Raw genomic sequence first — 20,020 nt, 5'->3', positions numbered from 1 at the left:
GTCTTGCAACCTGATTCCAATTCCTGCTGCTGTCTTTCAGCCAGGTTGCAGCAGCCCCCCATTTCTCTGCTGTATTTTGTGATGTAAGAGGCTGATTTCAGACGGTCTTGAGGGACCTTCATTCCTCTAGTAATTTTCTTCATTAACGTGTGATTACATGGCTGATGAGATTTTTGATGCCTTGGAGAGCTAGCTGTTAATTAATTTTTTCGTACACAAGAGATTTTGCAGGTGCTGGAAATCCAGAGTAGCACATACAAAATGCTGGAAGGTATCAGCAGGCCACAAAGCACCTATGGAGGAAAATATACTTTAGCAAGGCCTTCAAGGTTGGAAAAATGGGAAGAGAGAGGAGAGGGAGACATTCTGTAATGATCAATAAATCAGTTGTTGGGAATCAAGTGACCTTGCCTGGTGACTCTGGGCTGGTGTGGGTGCACCCATGGCACTCCACGCCCTGGCACACTTGCTCTGCCACCTGTCTTACACCCCTCCCGCGGCGCACCACTCTCACCAATCCCAACATTCTTTGCTCCTGCCAGATTTACGAACTCATTGACAAATACAGTATTGTGCAAAAGTTTTTGGCACCCCAGATATATAGATATATACCTAAGGCTATTGCACAGTACTGGAAGTAGTACAAAAAGAGAGCAAAAAAATATTGAGGTAGTGTTCAATGGCTGATTGTCCGTTCAGAAATTTAATGGTAGAGGGGAAGAAGCTGTTCCTCAAAAACATTGAGTGTGTGTCTTCAAACTCCTATACCAGCTCTTTGATGGTAGCAATGAGAAGACCATAAGACATAGGTGCAGAATTAGGCTATTTGGCCCATCGAGTCTGCTCCACCATTCAATCATGGCTGATCCTTTCTCCCCCTCCCCAAACCTACTCCCTGGCCTTCTCCCCGTAACCTTTGATGCCGTGTCCGATCAAGAACCTATCAATCTCTGCCTTAAATACACCCAACAACCTGGCCTCCACAGCTGCACAGCTGCATGTGGCAACAAATTCCACAAATTCACCACCCTTTGGCTAAAGAAATTCCTCTGCATCTCAGTTTTAAATGGACGCCCCTCTGTCCTGAGGCTGTGCCCTCTTGTCCTAGACTCTCCCACCATGGGAATCATCCTTTTCGCATCTACTCTCTCTAGTCCTTTCAACATTCGAAAGGTTTCATTGAGATCTCCCCCCCCCCATCCTTCTGAATTCCAGTGAGTACAGACCCAGAGCCATCAAACGTTCTTCCTATGATAACCCTTTCATTCCCGGAATCATCCTTGTGAACCGCTCTGGACCTTTTCCAATGCCAGCACATCTTTTCTTGGATAAGGAGCCCAAAACTGTTCACAATACTCAAGGTGAGGCCTCACCAGTGCTTTATAAAGCCTCAAGATCACATCCCTGCTCTTGTATTCCAGACCTCTTGAAATGAATGTTGACATTGCATTTGCCTTCCTCACCACCTTTAGGATGTTCTGCACAAAGAGTCCCAAGTCCCTTTGCATCTCAGATTTTTGGATTTTCTCCCTGTTTAGAAATTAGTCTGCACATTTACTACTTCTACCAAAGTGCATGACCGTGCATTTCCCAAAATTATATTTCATGCCCATTTTCCTACTCTGTCTAAATCCTTCTGCAGCTTACCTGTTTCCTCAACATTAACTGCCCCTCCACCAATCTTCGAATCATGTGCAAACTTGGCAACAAAGCCATCTATTCCATCATCTAAATCAGGGATGGCCAACCTATGATGCATGCACCAAAAGTGGTGCATTGGATGATTAGAAATTGCGCTTTGCACTCCAGTGATAATAATTTTAAAAAGTAAGCCTACTCATGCAAAAAGTTTTAACCGAAAACTGATCTGTAGAAAAAAAAAATCTATAACAGGAATTCAAGTAGCTTAGAGCTAGAAATGGGTTTTACTGAGAATAAATCTAAAACTTAGCAATTATTTTTAGTGATTTTATTATTTCCTGCACATCTTTTGGCAAATATCTTCTTTCACATTAATCTGTTTAAAATTTAAAAAAAATGTTCAATGGGTCAAACTAGGAAAGAAGGACTTTTGTTCTGCAGTTGTTCCATAACTGTTCAATACACGTTTGATATTTGTTTGATCCTGAGGTGCCAGGTGTCTGCACCAGTGGTGCGTCGCAGTTTTTTGCCAGTCAGTTTACAATTGACACTCGTGCGCTACGGAGTTGTGCTTTGTTCATCCTTTGTGAACATTTGCAGTTTTGTACTTTATCGAAAATTAAGCCTTGTTTTTACATTCAGTTACCCATCACAGTGCAAAAGAAAAGCAGAAAGTGATAGTAAACATGAATTCAATGAACAGTGGAAAATGAGTTCTTATTTATAGCGGATCCGTCAGGAAAACCATTGTGCGTGGTTTGTGAAAACACTTTCTCATATAATAGAAGACATGATCTTAATAAACACCATAAAACACAACTTCAGACTGAAGTAGAAGGAAAACTGAATTTAGTGCTTGGGTCTGAGTTATGGAAAGAATATGTGATTAAGAAAAAGGAAGAAATCAAAAGAAGGCAAAATATATTTGTTAAATTAAGGTAAGTAATGTTTATCTTTTTATATTAAATCAATATATCACGTAAAATGCTAAATATGTCTATAAACATATTTTTACAAGAATTGAATGGGGGTACAAGAGTTGTATGGCGCATCTGAACTTGTGTGTGAAAAACTTGACACATGGAACGTAAGCAGTTGGCCGCCCATGATCTGAATGATTGATATACAGCATAAAAGAAGCAGTCAAGAAGCAGAGAAGAGGGCATGTCCTGCATGATGGGGTCCTTAACGATGGATGCTTCCTTTCTGAGGCACTATTATTTGAAGATGTCCTCACTGCTGGGGAGGCTGGTCATGATAATCTAAGAGTATTAGATGAATGTGTACGGAGCAGGGAAAACTGGTAAAAAAAAAGGGCAAAAATGAAAGTTCTTTATTTGAATGAACCCAGCATTTGGACCAATGCCAGTGAGATAGTGACCAAATTTGAGAATCAGATATTCTAAGCTACTTAAGGTTTATAGCAAAGGAAGTCATCCTGAGAAGAAGGATTATGGTTCAGACAAATCACCAAGTAGAATGGCCCAGATTAGAGAATGTCATTTGAGGATAGGTTGAGTGGCTTGGGCTTTTCTCTTTGGATAAGAAGTGACTTGCTACAGGTGTACACGATTTAGAGATACAGTGCGGAACAGGCTGTCCTGGCTCAATAAGCCACACCTTCTCGCAACCCACCTATTTAACCCTAGCCTATTCATGGGACAATTTACAATGGACAATTAACCTTTGGATTGTGGGAGGAAACTGGAGCACCCTTGAGGAAACCCACAGACTCACAAGGGAGGAAGTACAAACTCCTTACAGACAGTGGCAGGAACTGAACTCCAAACTCTGGAATGCCCCGAGTTGTAATAGATTTATACTAACCTCTACGGTACTGTGGCGCTTTACATAGAGAGTGGGTACGTACGTGGAACGAGCTACTAGGGGTGGTGGTAGAGGCAGGTTCATAGGCCAAACAGCCATAATTCTACTCTTACGTCTCATGTTCTTGATGGTGGGGTCTCCTATACACAGACTTACATAAGGGTGTGCAAATTTAAGAATTATTTGCTGGTGTTTGGTTATTTTTTCCTTGCATAATTGACACTCTCAGCTTCAGGTTTCTCTTTGTAATTGTTGTCATTATTCTGGGATGTTAAACCCCCCACTGACCAGCTTTACTTCTGTGCTTTTAGGACCTCGAACGAGAAATCTCTTTTCAGGCAGACAGTGGCTTATATTACTACTACTATAAAAAGATGTTGCAGGCGACATCAATCCAAGAAGGTAGTTTAATTAATTTTACTATATATTTTGTGTCCTGTTTGGGAAAATTCTGCAAATTGGTTGGAGCAATTTGTAGTTTTTAGCAGCGTTTCTAACTCACAGAAAATACAGTTTTGTTTTTCTTCTTTTTCAGGAAATATAGCATTGCTTATGGTCAAGACTGCTTTGAAAGTTATATGTATGCATCTTTGCTTTGCCCAAGCAGTCAGGCTGAGTAACACCTCCATCCATTCACCAAACCCACCACCACTGCATCCTCACCACTTTACACTTACACTCCACACCTCATACCTACACTGACACACTCCTCTCCACAGTCCCTCTTCACCCCCTTCATCTCTCCATTCGCTGTCACGTTACATCTACCATTTACGCTCCACACCTCCTACTGACACACTTCTCTACACTATCCCTCTCACCTGTTTTATCCCCCCCCCCCCATGTACTGCTACTTTATGCCTCCTTATTGGATCTGGAGTAAGGACAATTTCATTCTCCTTTACATCTGTATACTGCACAATGAAACAAACAATCTTGAACCTTTCTTTGGGTGCTCTGATTGTAATCTGGACTCAGTGGCCACTTCATTAGGTACAGGAGTGGAACCCAGTGTGGTTTTCTGCGCTGTAATCTATCCACTTCAATGTTTGACATATTGTGCATCCAGAGAAACTCTTCTGCACACCATTGTTGTAACGTGTTTGAGTTACTGTCACCTTCCTGTCATCTTCAACCAGTCTGGCTATTCTCTTGACCTCTCTCATTAACAAGCCATTTTCGGTCACAGAACTGCCACTCACTGAATGTTTTTTTTGTTTTTCACACCATTCAATGCAAACTCTAGAGACTGTTGTGGGTGAAAATCCCAGGAGATCAGCAGTTACTGAGATACCCCATACACCCTGTCATTCCGCGGTCAAAGTCACTTAGATCACATTTCGTCCCCATTCTGATGTTTGTTGTGTAAAACAACTGAACTTGACCATGTCTGCATACTTTATGCATTAAGTTGTGTCACAAAAAAACACTACAACACAGAAACGGGCCTTTCGGCCCATCTAGTCCATACCAAACTATTAAACTGCTTAGTCCCATCAAACTGCACCCAAACCATAGCTCTCCATACCCCTCCTGTCCATGTGCCTCTCCAAATTTCTCTTAAATGTTGAAATCGAGCTTGCATTGACGCACCAGTTAGTAGATTAATTGGTTGTTGTACATTGTCCAGTGATTAGGTTAGGGTTCCATGGGTGGGTTGCTGGGGCCTGTTCCATACTGCATCTCTAAAAATAAATGTGTGACCAAAGATTATTAGGCAAAGAACTTGGTTCCGTAATGTATAAAAAAGGATTCAGACACTTTGTTTAAACCAGTATGAAAATGTTTTTTTTACCTTTGTTGATTTGATTTCACTTCTTTTCTCATTAGGATTTTTTGAACTGACACATGATAACAAGACACTCTCATTAAGGACCCTTAATTCAGTGCAGCAAATCGGCCTGTATCCGGAGGTGTTTGCTGGCATTTTGTATCGTATTACTGGTAGTCGGGTATGTAGTCAGCCTGAATACGGCAAGTGTGCCTGCGGCCGATCAATCGCACGGTGAATCGATTGGGCCTCCTATGCACGCGAGGCACTCTCTCTTTGCGCGGGCTTTTAACTGCTCATGTTTTCGTCTCAGTGGGCCCGGTTATTGGAGATGTTGAAGAAGAGATGACATTAGAGGAATTTTTCCATGTCCAGAATGGAGGGTGGCTATTCGGCCATTTGGCTCTGTGTTTGCTCCTTGAGGCTGCCTTTCAGAAATATAAACGTGTAAATTGTCCAGCGTGTAGATTGGCCAACATTACTCAGTAAAAACGTTTAATCCCATTTCTCTATTGTTGCTCTTGCTCTTCACATGTGTAACACAGCCAATGTTTATCTTGCATTTTAGACGCTTTTCAGTGGGTTTCAATAGGTACATTTAATGTCAGAGAAATGTATACAATATACATCCTGAAATTATTTTTCTTTGCAAACCTCCACGAAAACAGAGGAGTGCCCCAAAGAATGAATGACAATTAAATGTTAGAACCCCAAAGCCCCCCCCTCAGCTCCCCCTGCCCCAGGCACAACCAGCAGCAAAACAATGACCCCCCCCCACCCACCAGCAAAAAAGCAGCTGCACCCTCCACCAAGCACTCAAGTGTGCAGCAAAGCATCAGTAAAGACACAGACTTGCAGTGCCCCAAAGACTACTCGTTCACCCGATAATTCGACATACCAGAGGCCTCTCTCTCTCTCCCTAATACAGGGAAAAAGAGGTGCCCCGTTTCACAGCGAGATGGGAGACATAACAAAACAATTCGCCTACTTTTAGTGTTAAAAGTCTGTTGCGTAGTTTTTTTCGAGCTCTGTGCCCAAAGAACTCGGGTTTCTGGGCACACAGCCGGCAGCCAGCTCGCTGCTTTTGATCTTCCATCTCCCACAACGCATCAGGCAGTGGCACTGACCTCAAGTCTGCCCACTTCCAGAGCCACGGAAATCCGGCACCCTGAAGGCGTGTTAGTCTTCTAGGCTGCGTCCTTGCTATATTGAAAAGTAGCTAGTTGTGAGACCCCGAGAGTGGGTCACATTTCCGCAAAGAGTTGAAGTCAGAGTGTAACTCCAGGTCAGGGTCTTCAGAAGAACCTTAAAAAGTGAAAAAAAGAGATATTAAAGATAGAAATAGAGCTGTTTCCATAGATGCAAGGAAAGGAGTCGCCATTAGGCACCATCATCCTCCTAAGTTCTGCCCTCATTTTTGAATATAGCTTTATTTTCATCTTCACAATATTAATAATTAAATGTAGGGTGGTGGGGTGAAGATACAGAGATGCGTCTATACCAAAGGAGATGTAAGGTGCTCCTTCCCTCTACTGACCTACACGTCACCCTTGGGCAGGGTTCAGCACCTTCTTAGCCCCCTGATCAGGGTTACGTTAAGCTATGGGAGCAGGTGGTGGATGGTCATATGAGCAGCCGGTACATCTCACAAGTCCTGGTTATGCAGCCACTGATGCCAGCAGACAATCTCTGAAGAATATTGATAGCGGCTGGGGTCACCCGTCTTGTAAAGACACTGCCCAGAAGAAGGCAATAACAAGCCACTTCTATAGAAAAATTTGCCAGGAACAATCATGGTCATGGAAAGACCGAGATCACCCACATCTTAACGGCATGGCAGATAATGATGATGTCTCTATTTAGTGGCACCAGGAGGGTAGATTTTTCTTCCCTTCTTCCACCATCAACACTGCTTTCAACCGCATCTCCTCCATTTTACACGGTAAAAGGTTCTTCTGGCCCAGCGAGACCGCACTGCCCAGTTACACCCATGTGACCAGTTAACTTGCTAACTGGTATGACTTTGGACTGCGGGAGGAAACCGGAGCACCCGGAGGAAACTCGTGCGGTCATGGGGAGAATGTGCAAACTCCTTACAGACAGCTTTGGGATTGAACCTAGGTCACTGGCTCTCCAATAGGGCAACGTTGACCACTAGGTTACCATGCTGACCATTTAAGGTGGTGAACTTTAGATCAGATGTTTTTTTATGCCATGGAGCAATACCATTAAACAAGGAGTCCATGGACTCCAGGTTGGGAACCCTTGATTTAGAAGGTTAAAGGGAGAAGAAGGGTTTAAGAGCATCATACATGATAATAATGACCCTGAAACTGAATAGGAAGCCAGGAATTGTTAGCAGTGCTCTTTGACCATCTCCCTCCAGTCCAGGAGGCTAACTTAGCTGTCCTGTCATTGTCAAGAGGGAATCTGCGGTTGCTGGAAATCCAGAGCAACACACACAAAATGCTGGAGGAACTCAGCAGGTCAGGCAGCACCTGTGGAAAAAAGTAGAGTCAACTTTTCAGGCCCAGACCTTTCAGGAGAAAGAAAAGATGAGCAGCCAGAGTTAAAGGGTGGGGGAAAGGGAGGGAGAAACACTAGGTGAAACTGGGAGGGAGGGAGGGGGTGAAGTAAAGAGCTGGGAAGTTAATTGGTGAGAGAGGTACAGGGCTGGTGAAGGGAGAATCTAATAGGGGAGCACAGAAGTCCATGGAAGAAAGAAAAGGGGGGAGGAGCACGAGGGGGGTGATGGGCAGGCAAAGAGATAAGGTGAGAGAGGGAAATGGGATGGGAATAGTGAAGGAGAGAGCGGGGGGAATTACAGGAAGTTAGAGAAATTGATGTTCATGCCATCAGGTTGGAGGCTATCCAGATGGAATATAAGGAGTTACTCCTCCAACCTGAGTGTGGCCTCATCGCAACATGTCAGAATAGGAATAAGAAGTGGAATTAAAGCAAGCAGCTACTGGGAGATCCTGCTTTTTCTGGCAGATGGAGCGTGGGTGCGTGGCGAAGTGGTTTCCCAGTCTATGTTGGGTCTTACCGATATACAGGAGGCCACACCGGGAGCACCAGATACAGTAGATGACCCCAGCAGAAGGGGGTTGGTAGTGTCAGAGGAAGGGAGAGGGTTGGAGTGTTCAGGGAAGGTAGGATGCGAATAAGAGGGAGTCTCCAAGGACCCAAGAGCTGGCGGTGGGACCCGAGTAAGATGGGACTGCAGAATGGTGGTGGGGGATGGGGAGATGGGGCTTCCAGCTGTCTGCGTGGTCGTTATGTGCAGTGCCAGTTTTCTCCAGAGAGGCAGGAAAACCCCAGCACCATAACACACTTAACATGCGATTTGAAGCTTTTCACTGACAAAGGGTGCTTGTGTGGAGTGAAGTTAAAGTTGCAAATCAGATCTTGGATTTTGCAGTTTTTAAAATTATAATTCTTGTGTCCTCACCCCGGGCAGCTTCATTGAAATGCCTAGAGGAGTGGATGTTTCCTATAGTGGGGGAGTCTGGGACCAGAGAGCACAGCCTCAGAATAAAGAGGCGTCCCTGTAGAACAGAGATGAGGAATTTCTTCAGGCGGAGGGTGGTGAATCTGTGAAATTCATTGCCACAGATGGCTATGGAAGCCAAGTCATTGGGTGTAGTATTTAAAGCGGAGGTTGGTAGGTTCTTGATTAGTCAGGGCATCAAAGGCAGGAGAATGGGGTTGAGAGGGATAGTCGATCAGCCATGATGGAATGGTGGAGAAGGCTCGATGGGCCAAATGGCATGATTCTGCACCGAAGTCTTATTGTTTTATTCCAGCAGAGACCCATTACTATAACCCACTTAACATGAGCTTTGAAGCCTTTCACCTTTCATTGACCAAGATTGCTTGTGTGGAATGATGAGGTTGAAAATCAGAATTTGGATTCCATTTTGTTATAAATTATAATTTTATCCTGTGCACCTCAGGCAGTTTCATTGAAAGGCCTAAATAGAGTAGACGTGGAGGGGACATTTCCAATAGTGAGTGAGTCTAGGACCAGAGGGCACAGACACAGAATAGAGGGATGTCCTTTTAAGAAATGAGCTAAGGAGGAATTTCTTTAGCCAGAGGGTGGTGAATCTGGGAATTTGTTGCCACAGACAGCTATGGAGACCAAGTCATTGGGTACATTTAAAGCAGAGGTTGATAGGTTCTTGATTAGTAAGGCCATCAAAGGTTAGAGGAAGAGGCAGGAGAATGGGGTTGAGAGGGTTAATAACTCAGCCATGATAGAATGGTGGAACATGCTTAATGGGCAAATTCTACTCTGGTGTCTTATGACTAATTGGCTGGGATACTGGCATCTCTTCTGGAGTCATATTAAGGAGGAACATGTTATCTTGTGAAGAGAGGGAAAGAAAATTAAGTAGAATTTGTATTTTAATTTTATTGATCTGTGATTCAAGAACCAGATTCCCTGATCTAGTTATTGGCTCCAGGAGGGCAGCCCCAGTGATCCTCTCGATGGTTTTTACTATCCAGTAAATCTGCAGAATTCATTGCCATGTGGAGCCCATGTTATTTGAAAGTTGAAGTTTCTAGGTTCTTGATTATATATAATAAGGGAGTCAAAGGTTATGGGGAGAAGGCAGGGGAATAGGGTAAAGAGAGATAATAAATCAGCCATATTGAAATGGTGGAGCAGACACAATGAGCTGAATTGCAGGCTGAATTAACTTCACCATCTATTCCTTTTATCTTACTTCAGGAAAGTGGCTTTCTTTTACCTTCACCAGAGTGGTGATGGATGTCAAATGCTTGATTTGCCTGCGATGCATGTATCCCCTGGATAAATTTGCAATAGTCACCAATGCCATGGACATCCCTCCTATACATGCCTCCAATCACCTTAAAATTGTGCCCCCTCATATTAGCAATTTCTGTCCTGTCTATAAGTCTGTCTTTCTCCTTGAATTATGCCTCTTATTCATGGAATCTTCAAAGAAACTGCTCAGTCTTGTTCATTTTCTACAAATGTTGAAGACTGGTGTTACTGAGTGAATTTCTCTTCTTTTCTAGGAAACCATTGAGCCTGTGTATTTTTACATTGGGATTATATTTGGGTTGCAAGCTGTCTATGTGACTGCACTGTACGTCACGAGCTGGATGCTGAGTGGGACGTGGATGGCAGGCATGCTGACGGTCATTTGGTACATTATTAACAGGTAAGACTGTAATAAAGCAGAAATTACAATTTATTTTGGTTTAACTTGGATAATGAATGGATGTAACACCATCTAGTGTGGTCCAGTTTTTAAATTCCATATAGACAGTGAGGAATAGGCCCATCTGGCCCTTAAAACTGCACTGCCCAGTGATCACCTGATTTAGTCCTAGCCTAGTCATGGGACAATTTACAACGAGTAATTAACCTACCAACCGGTACGTCTTTGGACTGTGGGAGGAAACTGGAGCACCCCGAGGAAACCCATGCAGTCACGGGGTGAAAGTACAAACTCCTTACAGGACCCGGGTTGCCTGTACTGTAGAGCGTTGTGCTAACCACTACGCTACTGTACTGCCTTTAAAGCGGAGGTTAATAGGTTCTAGATTGGTAAGGGTGTCATAGGTTAAGGGAGAAAGACAGTAGAATGGCGTTGAGAGGGATAATAAATCAGCCATGATGGAATGGCACAGCAGACTCGTTCTCACTCAGAGGGTCGGGAGAGTTGGAATGAGTTTCCAGCGCAGGTGGTGCATGCAAGCTCGATTTCAACATTTAAGAGAAGTTTGGATAGGTACATGGATGGTTCAGTGGTTCAATTTAACCTCAGGGAGTGCATACAGCGTGCAACCTGATCTTCACAGAATCCATGAAACAGAAAAAATTCCCCAAAGAATGATGAACAGAAAATTTTAGAACCCAAACCCCCTCCCCCCACACGCAGGCAGCAGCAAAACATCACACCCCCCCACATCCCCCACTCACTCCAGCAAATGCATCAACCCCCACCACCCACCACGCAAGCAGTAGCAAAGCCCACAAGGAGACCATGATCCGGAGTCCTTCAAAATCTGCTGTCCGTTCCAGCACTTCAACATCTCAGACAAGTATGGGTGCTGGGCGATGGGAGTAGGCAGTTTAAATGGTTCGACATGGACTAGATGGGCCAAAGGTCCTGCTTCTATGACTTAATGGGCTGAATGACTTATGTATATCTTTTTCCCAGGGTTGAAATTTTTAGTACCAGAGGGCATGCATTTTAGGTGGGGGGGGGGGGGGTAATCTCAAAGTAGATATTTATTACACAGAGACTGGTGGGGGCCTGGAATGTGAGCCTGGGGTGATGGTAGAGGCAGAAACATTAGGGACTTTTACAGAGATGTTTAGAGAAGCACATGAATGTGAGGAAAATGGAGGGATACGGACGTTGTGTAGAATCAGAATCAGGTTTAATGTTGGCAGATGTCATGAAATTTTTTGTTATGCGGCGGCAAAATATATAAGCTTATAAATTAAATATATAGTGGAAGAAGAGGAAATAAAAGTAGTGTGGTATTGTTCATGGGTTCAATGTCCATTCAGAAATCTGATGGCAGAGGGGAAGAAGCTGTTCATGAATTGTTGAGTGTATGTCTTCAGGTAACAATGAGAAGAGGGCATGTGTTGGATGATGGGGGCCATTAATGATGGATGCTGTCTTTTGAGACATCGCTCTTGAAGATGTCCTGGATGCTGGGGAGGCTCGTGCCCATGATGGAGCTGAAGAGATAATTTAGTTGGCAATTTGATTACTAAGTTAATTGGTTCAGCACAATATTGCAGGCTGAAGGGCCTTTTCCTGTGCTGTATGTTCTATGTCTTATGATCTAATTGCATTAAAGTGGATTTTTGCCTTCCAAATGCCTTGATGTAGACATTGTCCTAATTGGAGTAGAATGTCCATATTTTACCTTCTACTGACATGTCACACGACTCTTGCAGCTGAATTGTGAGTTGACTGCTGATGTTTTGTTTCAAATGATCAGATTAATGAGTTGTAGTTGTTGTTGCTTGTGTTGTTTTGCTGAACATTGTGGACATGCTCTGTTGGTGCTGGAATGTGTGGCAACAGTTGCAGGCTAACCCAGGCACATCCTGAGGTTGTGTTGGTTGTTAATGCAAAAAGCACATTCACTGTATGTTGTGATTGACATATGAATCTAATCTAGCTTTTGGCAGTCATCCTTTAAAAGGTTTTTTAAAATCTCATTTGGTAGTGAAATTAAACTGAGGATTTTTGTGCTTTCAAGGATCAGGGGTCAAGGATGTTACATTAAAGTGAAGATTTGGAGGATGAAGACTCTCCATTATCTGCACTAGGTGTCTGTGCTGATTTTGTTCATTTACAGTCAATCAAAAAAGATTGTCAGTGTACATTGCATTAATTTTTCCGATAACTTTTCGGAACTAATACACAGTTTTATAGTACTGTGGTAGTATTTTCTACATTTCTAATTTGTTCTGTATTTCATTTAAGTACATAATTTGTTCCTCCGTTAAATGGTAGATTGTCTTTTGTATACCTTTTTAACTATTTCCATGAAACTTGGGCTTATCGGAGCAGTCGCTTGATTGGGCCAAAATGTTCTGGTCCTGGTGTGTCCCAAGAAACCGGAACCCACTGTATTAGGAGTTTGCTGTGCTGTGTTAGCATAACATGCAATGAAAAAAAACAACATTCAACAGTTGTAAAGAATAAAGAATTGTATTAAAATAAAGTGGGAAGTTCAGATATAGAATAAAATGTGATAAATACATAAATACAGTGACAGGATAATAGGTAAGAGGGGTGGGAGTAAGGGCTAACTGGAATGATTGATCTGATTAACTGCTTGGAGTAAGACCTTTTAAGATGGCATTAAGTTTTTGTTTTAATAATCTTAACATTTTCCAGAAGGAAGCTTTTAGAAAAAGCGGTTTACACAGTGGGTAGTGTCATCAGTGAACTTTCCTCCCTGCTTCCTTTTTGCTGTATTTGTAAACAGTTACGTGACACTTCCGCTTTGAGTTAGGATGCCGGGGGTTCAAACCACAACCAGGTGCTTGTGTGGGGGATGAAGGAGTCAGATTGCAACTTCATGTGCACTAAAGGACAGCGAAGATAACTTCATTCACCCCAACACTGAACCGATTCTACAATCTATGGACTCGTCTTCAAGGACACAACAACTCATCATCTCAATATTATTCATTCATTCATTAATTTATTTATCTATCTATTTATTTATCCATTTATTTATTATTTGTTATTTTTAAATGTACACGGTTTGCATTGTTTTACACATTAATTGTGTGTAGCTTTTTATTTATTCTGTTGTATTTCTTTGTTCTACTGTTAATGTCAACAAGAAAATGAATCTCAGAGTTATATATAGTGACATCCTCAAAAAGACAGCATCCATCTTTAAGGACCCCTATCACCCTGGGTGTACCCCCTTCTCATTGCTATTATCAAGGTACTGAAGCCTGAAGGTACACACTCAGTGTTTTAGGAACAGCTTCTTTCCCACTGCTGTCAGATTTCTGAATGGACAATGAACCCATGTACAGTACTTCACTAGTTTTTCTCTCTTTTTGCACCACTTGTTTATTTTTTTAATATACACTTATTGTAATTTATAGATTTTTATTATTATGTATTGCAATGTACTGCTGCCACAGAACAACGAACTTCATGACATATTCCAGTGATATCAAACCTGATTTTGATTCTCTGACACATGCATACTTTGATACTAAATTTAATTTGAACTTTGAACTTGGTTTCTCTGGGCGAGGTGTTCCCTTTTGGATAAAGCACTAACCCAGGGATTCCCAGCCTGAGGTCCACAGATCCCTCGGTTACTGAGAAGGGTCCATGGTATAAAAATGGTTGGGAATTCCTGCTCTAAACCGAGGTTCCATCTGGAATCCGACAGTAAAGTTCTTCATAGTACTATTTTACAGAGGAGTTACCCGTTTGCTCTGCCATTATTGGTATTTGCTTACTTCCCTTGAAGTGGCCAGGGAAGTTGATAGGGTGATTAAGAAGGCCTACGGTGTGTTTGCCTTCATTGTTCAGGGGATTAAATTCAAAATCTGCAAGGTAATGTCGCAGCTTTATTAAAAATCCAGGGCGGAAATGGCTAATATGAGGGAGCATAATTTTAAGGTGATTGAAAGAAAGTATTGGGGGGATGTCAGAGGTAAATATTTCGTATAGAGAGTGGTGGGTGTGTGGAACGCCCTACATTGATGGTAGTAGATACATTTGGGCATTTGTGCTCTTAAATAGGCATATAAATGATGGAAAATTGGAGGGCTTTGTAGGTGGGGAGGGTTAGGTTAAAGGATGGGTGTAACATCGTGGGCTGAAAGTCCTGTATTGTGCTTCTGTCCTGTAATGTACTTCTAACTTCATTGTTTTAGGACTGACACCACCAGAGTGGAACATACGGTTCCCTTGAGGGAAAATTGGGCATTACCGTACTTTGCACTCCAGGTCGGGGCGCTCACTGGTTATCTGAAGACCAACATCAATTCCACGATGGAGGTGAGTGTGAAATAGCAATACAATATCTCTGTGAGGCTGGTAGTCAGAGACCCAACGTCTGAATCTGCGTCAGCTGGAGAACGAAGAATAGGGACTGTGTTGGGGTAAAGGGGTGGGGTGTGTGTGTGTGTAGGTGGGAGGGAGGAACAGGCTGGTGTTGCCTCTGCTGTTTTGTTGCTTGTTGTTTTCTGAGTTGTTCTGCCGAGTGTTGTGGACGTGCTGTGTTGCCACCAGAATGTGTGGTGACACTTGTGGGCAGTCTCTGGCATACCCTTGAGTGTGTTGGTTGTTAATGCAAACAGTGCATTTCACTGTATGTTTTCATGTACACATGATTAATACATTTCAATCTTTGATTGTGATTATTGTTTGGCTGACAGTAATCTAAAGGCAATTTCTTTTCAGCTGATACTTGACCAGTCAGCATTTTGTGCTCTTTTATAAAGATGGTTATTGCTGTGATACGACTTTTTATATACACTAACTGTCCGAGCATGAGTGTGGATCCTTTCATTCAAAGGATCTTCGCTTGTGTTTTCAGCTGTAAGATGGGCCACACCTTGTATGCATCTCTTAGTCTAGCTGTAAATTTAAAATAGAGTACATGGAATTACCCTTCTCAGAGGAAGGAAGATGAGAGGATGTTTGTTAGAGGATTTCAAAATCAATACACAATGTAGATTGCGTGTTACAATTGTGTAGCGGTTAGCATAACGCTTTACACCACCAGTGATCTGGGCTCAATTCCTGCCATTGTTTGTATGTTCCTCATGTGACTGCTTGGTTTCCTCCAGCAGCTCGAGTTTCCTCCCACATTCCAAAGATGTACGGGTTGTTAGGGTTAGGAAGTAGTGGTAAGCATGGCGACACTTGCGGACCGCAGCCAATGCATTACCAGAGCGTGTTGGTCGCTGACAAAAATGACACATTTCACTATATGTTTCTGTGACAAGTAAAGCCATTCTCGGTCTACAATCTAGAATGGGTAACAAACAAGCTGCTCTACTGAGAAACAGGAGCAGGAGTAGACCATGTAGTTTCTCAAACTCTGTTCTGCCATTCAAAAGGATTACTTCATTTGGCCTCTACCACCCGTCTCTGAGCAGTTGTTTACTCCTGTTGAACCCACAATTGTTGGACTCCCCAGTATTTTAAAAGAACAGTCAGCCAGAGCCTTAAATACATGAAGAGACTCAGACACCATTGCATGCTAGGTAGGAAGTTCCAAAGGGTATACCACTCTCCAAGAGAAGAAATTCTTCTTCTGCTCTATCTTATTGTGGAACTATCTCCCCTGGTTCTCAATGTCCCACTTCTGAACATCTCCAGAATCTAGGAAATTTCAGAAGATTGTAACAATTTCATGACCACCATTTAGCAGCAGGGTCAAAATTAGGTATATGTCACCATATACCTGTCACCCTGAGATTCATGTTCTTGCAGGGAAAAAAAGAAGTAGAATTTATGAAAAAGTATGCATAAACAAAGGCAAAAGATGACAAACAGTGCAAATAAAAAGAATACTGAGAACATGAGTTGTAGGGAGCCCTGAAAGTGGGTGTGGTTGTGAAATCACTTCAGAGTTGTGTTGAGTGACATTATTTCCTCAGGTTCAGGAGCCTGATGGTTGCAGGGTAATAACTATCCCTGAGCTTGGTGGTGTGGGATCTGAGGCTGCTGTACCACCTTGCCAATGGCAGCAGCAAGAAGAGTGCATTGGCTGGACAGTAGGTGTCTTTGATGATGAATGCTGCTTTCCTGTGACAGTGCTCCATGTAGATGTGCTCAGTGGTGGGGAGGGATTTAGCCGTGGTGGACTGGGCTTGTAGCCACCACTCTCTGTAGGCTTTTCCATTCAAGGGCATTGGTGTTTCCCTACCAGCCGTGATACAGCCAGTCAGTATATAAAAATAATATAGTGTAAATGCAGATTGTAAATTGTGATCAGAATTGTGGGTAATGAAAGGTAATATTTTTTCCCTATCCCTTGTCCTAGGTTTTCTCATATCTGCTGATGTGTGCATCTGCCTTTGCCTTTATAATGATGTGGGAAATGAGTCACTATGTACTGTTTGTACAAGCCTTCAGTCTTTTCCTGTTGGATTGCCTGGATCTAATTCAGAGCCATAAGGTAGGTGGTGGGGGTGGCATGATGGGGTCGGGTGGTAAAGAATATGAAATCTGTTGTCAAGCCAATTCTTTCTTTTTAAAGATATAAGAGCAGATTTAGGCTATTTGGCCCATTGAGTATGTTCCGTCATTCCATCATGATTGGTTTCCTATCACTCTCTAACCCATTTTTAAATTTTTCAATTTAGAAATACAGCACAATAACAGGCCCTTCTGTCCAACGAGCCTGTGCCATCCAGTTGCACTCATGTCACCAGTTAACCAATAACTCGTACGTCTTTGGAATGTGGGAATTCTGAATCCACATAACCTTGTTTTCTTGGATCCTATGCCTCCTTCCTTTCTGAATGAGCCTACTGCAGGGAGCTTTATCTAATACCTTACTAAAATCCATATGCATCAATCCACTACTTTACCTTCGTCCTCCCCTACCTACGTCAAGCATTTTGTGTATATTTCTCTGGACTTGCACCATCTGCAGAATCTCTTCTGCTGCTCTGTAGAGTAATAGAACACGACAGTAAAGAACCAGGCCCTTCTTGATGTCTACTTGGAGGCACATATATGATTCCCATAATGTTTTTTTTTAATTCTTGCAGTTTCTTAACTCCACCCACAAAGATTTAACATTCTCTGTCACCTCTGTCACCCCTATGTCGCCTCTTTCTAAAGGTGTAATTCCATCTCTTACCAACAGAGCCACACCACCATCTATGCCTTCCTGCCTTTCCTTTCAATACAAAGTATATCCTTTGATGGTAAGCTCCCAACTACGGCCTTCTTTCAGCCACGACTCAGTGATGCCCACATCATACTGACCAATCTCTAATGCGCCACGAGTTTGTCCACCTTACTCTGAATACTATGTGCATTTTAATATAGCACCTTCAGTCCTGCATTCATCGCCCTTTTGAATTTTACCTCTGTGGTACAATTAAACTCTCTGCTCAGTCTGCATTTGTACCCAATCATTGGCTTGTCATTCTCTGGACTCTGACCTCTTCTCCTCACCTGCCTTTCTCCTCCCCCTGGTGGTTCCCCCCTCCTTCCCTTTCTCCCATGGTCCACTCTCCTTTCCTATTAGATTCCTCCTTCAGCCTTTTCCACCTTTCTCCTCCGAGCTTCTCACTTCATTCCCCTCTTTCCCACACACCTGGCTTCACCTGTCACCTTCTAGCTTGTGCTTCTTCCCCCTCCCCCTTTCTCTTTATTCTGGTGCCTTCCTCCTTCCAGTCCTGATGAAGGGTCTTCGTCCAAAATGTTGAATGATTATTTCCACTCCACAGATGCTGCCTGACCTGCTGAGTTCCTCCATTTTGTGTGTGTTAGAAACATAGAAAACCTACAGCACAATACAGGCCCTTCGGCCCACAAAGTTCTGCGGAACATGTCCCCATCTTAGAAATTACTAGGCTTACCTATAGCCCTTTATTTTACTAAGCTCCATGTACCTATCTAAAAGTCTCTTAACTGACCCTATCGTATCCGCCTCCACCACCTTTGCCAGCAGCCCATTACACACACTCACCACTCTCTGAGTAAAAAATTTTTTACCCCTGACATCTCCTCTGTACCTACTCCCCAGCACCTTAAACCTGTGTCCTCTTGTGGCAGCCATTTCAGCCCTGGGAAAAAGCCTCTGAATATCCACACGATCAATGCCTCTCATCATCTTATACACCTCTATCAGGTCACCTCTCATTCTTCGTTGCACCAAGGAGAAAAGGCCGAGTTCACTCAACCTATTCTCATAAGGCATGCTCCCCAATCCAGGCAACATCGTTGTAAATCTCCTGTGCACCCTTTCTATGGTTTCCACATCCTTCCTGTAGTGAGGCAACCAGAACTGAGCACAGTACTCCAAGTGAGGTCTGACATTACCTCTCGACTCCTAAATTCAATCCCTCGATTGATGAAGGTCAATACACCATACACCTTCTTAACCACAGAGTCAACCTGCACAGTTGCTTTGAGCATCCTATGGACTCGGACCCCAAGATCCTTCTGATCCTCCACACTGCCAAGAGTCTTGCCATTAATACTATATTCTGCCATCATATTTCACCTACCAAAATTAACCACTTCACACTTAACTGGGTTAAACTCCATCTGCCACTTCTCAGCTCAGTTTTGCATCCTATCAATGTCCCGCTGCAACCTCTGACAGCCCTGCACACTATCCACAACACCCTTAACCTTTGTGTCATCAGCAAACTTACTAACCCATCCCTCCACTTCCTCATCCAGGTCATTTATAAAAATCACTGAGAGTAAGGATCCCAGAACAGATCCTTGAGGCACCACACTGGTGACCGGCGTCCATGCAGAATATGACCCATCTACAAACACTCTGCCTTCTGTGGGCAACCCAGTTCTGGATCCACAAAGCAATGTCCCCTTGGATCCCATGCCTCCTTACTTTCTCAATAAGCCTTGCTTGGGGTACCTTATCAAATGCCTTGCTGAAATCCATATACATTACATCTACTGCTCTTCCTTCATGAATGTGTCTAGTCATATCCTCAAAAAATTTAATCAAGCTTGTAAGGCACGACCTGCTCTTGACAAAGCCATGCTGACTATTCCTAATGTTCATAAATCCTGCCTCTCAGGATCTCCTCCATCAACTTACCAACCACTGACTCACTGGTCTATAATTTCCTGGGCTATCTCTACTCCCTTTCTTGAATAAAGGAACAACATTCGCAACCCTCAAATCCTCCGGAACCTCTCCCGTCCCCATTGATGATGCAAAGATCATCACCAGAGGCTCAGCAGTCTCCTCCCTTGCCTCCCACAGTAGCCTGGGGTACATCTCTTCTTGTCCTGGTGACTTATCCAACTCGATGCTTTCCGAGAGCTCCAGCACATCCTCTTTCTTAATAACTACATGCTCAAGCTTTTCAGTCTGCTGAAAGTCATCACTACAATTACCAAGATCCTTTTCCATAGTGAATACTGAAGCATTCATTAAGTACCTCTGCTATTTCCTCCAGTTCCATACATACTTCCCCACTGTCACACTTGTTAGGTCCTATTTTTTCACATCTTATCCTCTTGCTCTTCACATACTTGTAGAATGCCTAGGGTTTTCCTTAATCCTGCC

General features: G+C 43.1%; 1 protein-coding gene and 1 long non-coding RNA gene across 7 annotated transcripts in view; one reads left to right on the top strand and one right to left on the bottom strand.

The window, feature by feature from the left end:
• LOC140713979 (probable C-mannosyltransferase DPY19L4) overlaps positions 1-20,020 on the top strand; it is a 128,953-nt gene that overhangs the window by 62,567 nt on the left and 46,366 nt on the right. For all 6 annotated transcript variants that reach the window (XM_073024933.1, XM_073024758.1, XM_073024684.1 and 3 more), the window contains 5 exons: positions 3,780-3,870; positions 5,299-5,420; positions 10,289-10,434; positions 14,661-14,784; positions 16,781-16,915. In XM_073024933.1, coding sequence (XP_072881034.1) covers positions 3,780-3,870; positions 5,299-5,420; positions 10,289-10,434; positions 14,661-14,784; positions 16,781-16,915 — 618 coding nt within the window. The remainder of the gene's footprint in view (positions 1-3,779; positions 3,871-5,298; positions 5,421-10,288; positions 10,435-14,660; positions 14,785-16,780; positions 16,916-20,020) is intronic.
• LOC140714504 (uncharacterized) overlaps positions 6,422-20,020 on the bottom strand; it is a 70,845-nt gene continuing 57,246 nt past the window's right edge. Inside the window, exon 3 of the long non-coding RNA XR_012095902.1 lies at positions 6,422-6,544. This is a non-coding gene — a long non-coding RNA (uncharacterized lncRNA). The remainder of the gene's footprint in view (positions 6,545-20,020) is intronic.

Source organism: Hemitrygon akajei, chromosome 1 (assembly GCF_048418815.1).
Source record: "Hemitrygon akajei chromosome 1, sHemAka1.3, whole genome shotgun sequence".
Classification (NCBI taxonomy): Eukaryota; Metazoa; Chordata; class Chondrichthyes; order Myliobatiformes; family Dasyatidae; genus Hemitrygon; species Hemitrygon akajei.
This window is presented reverse-complemented; position numbering and strand designations above follow the sequence as displayed.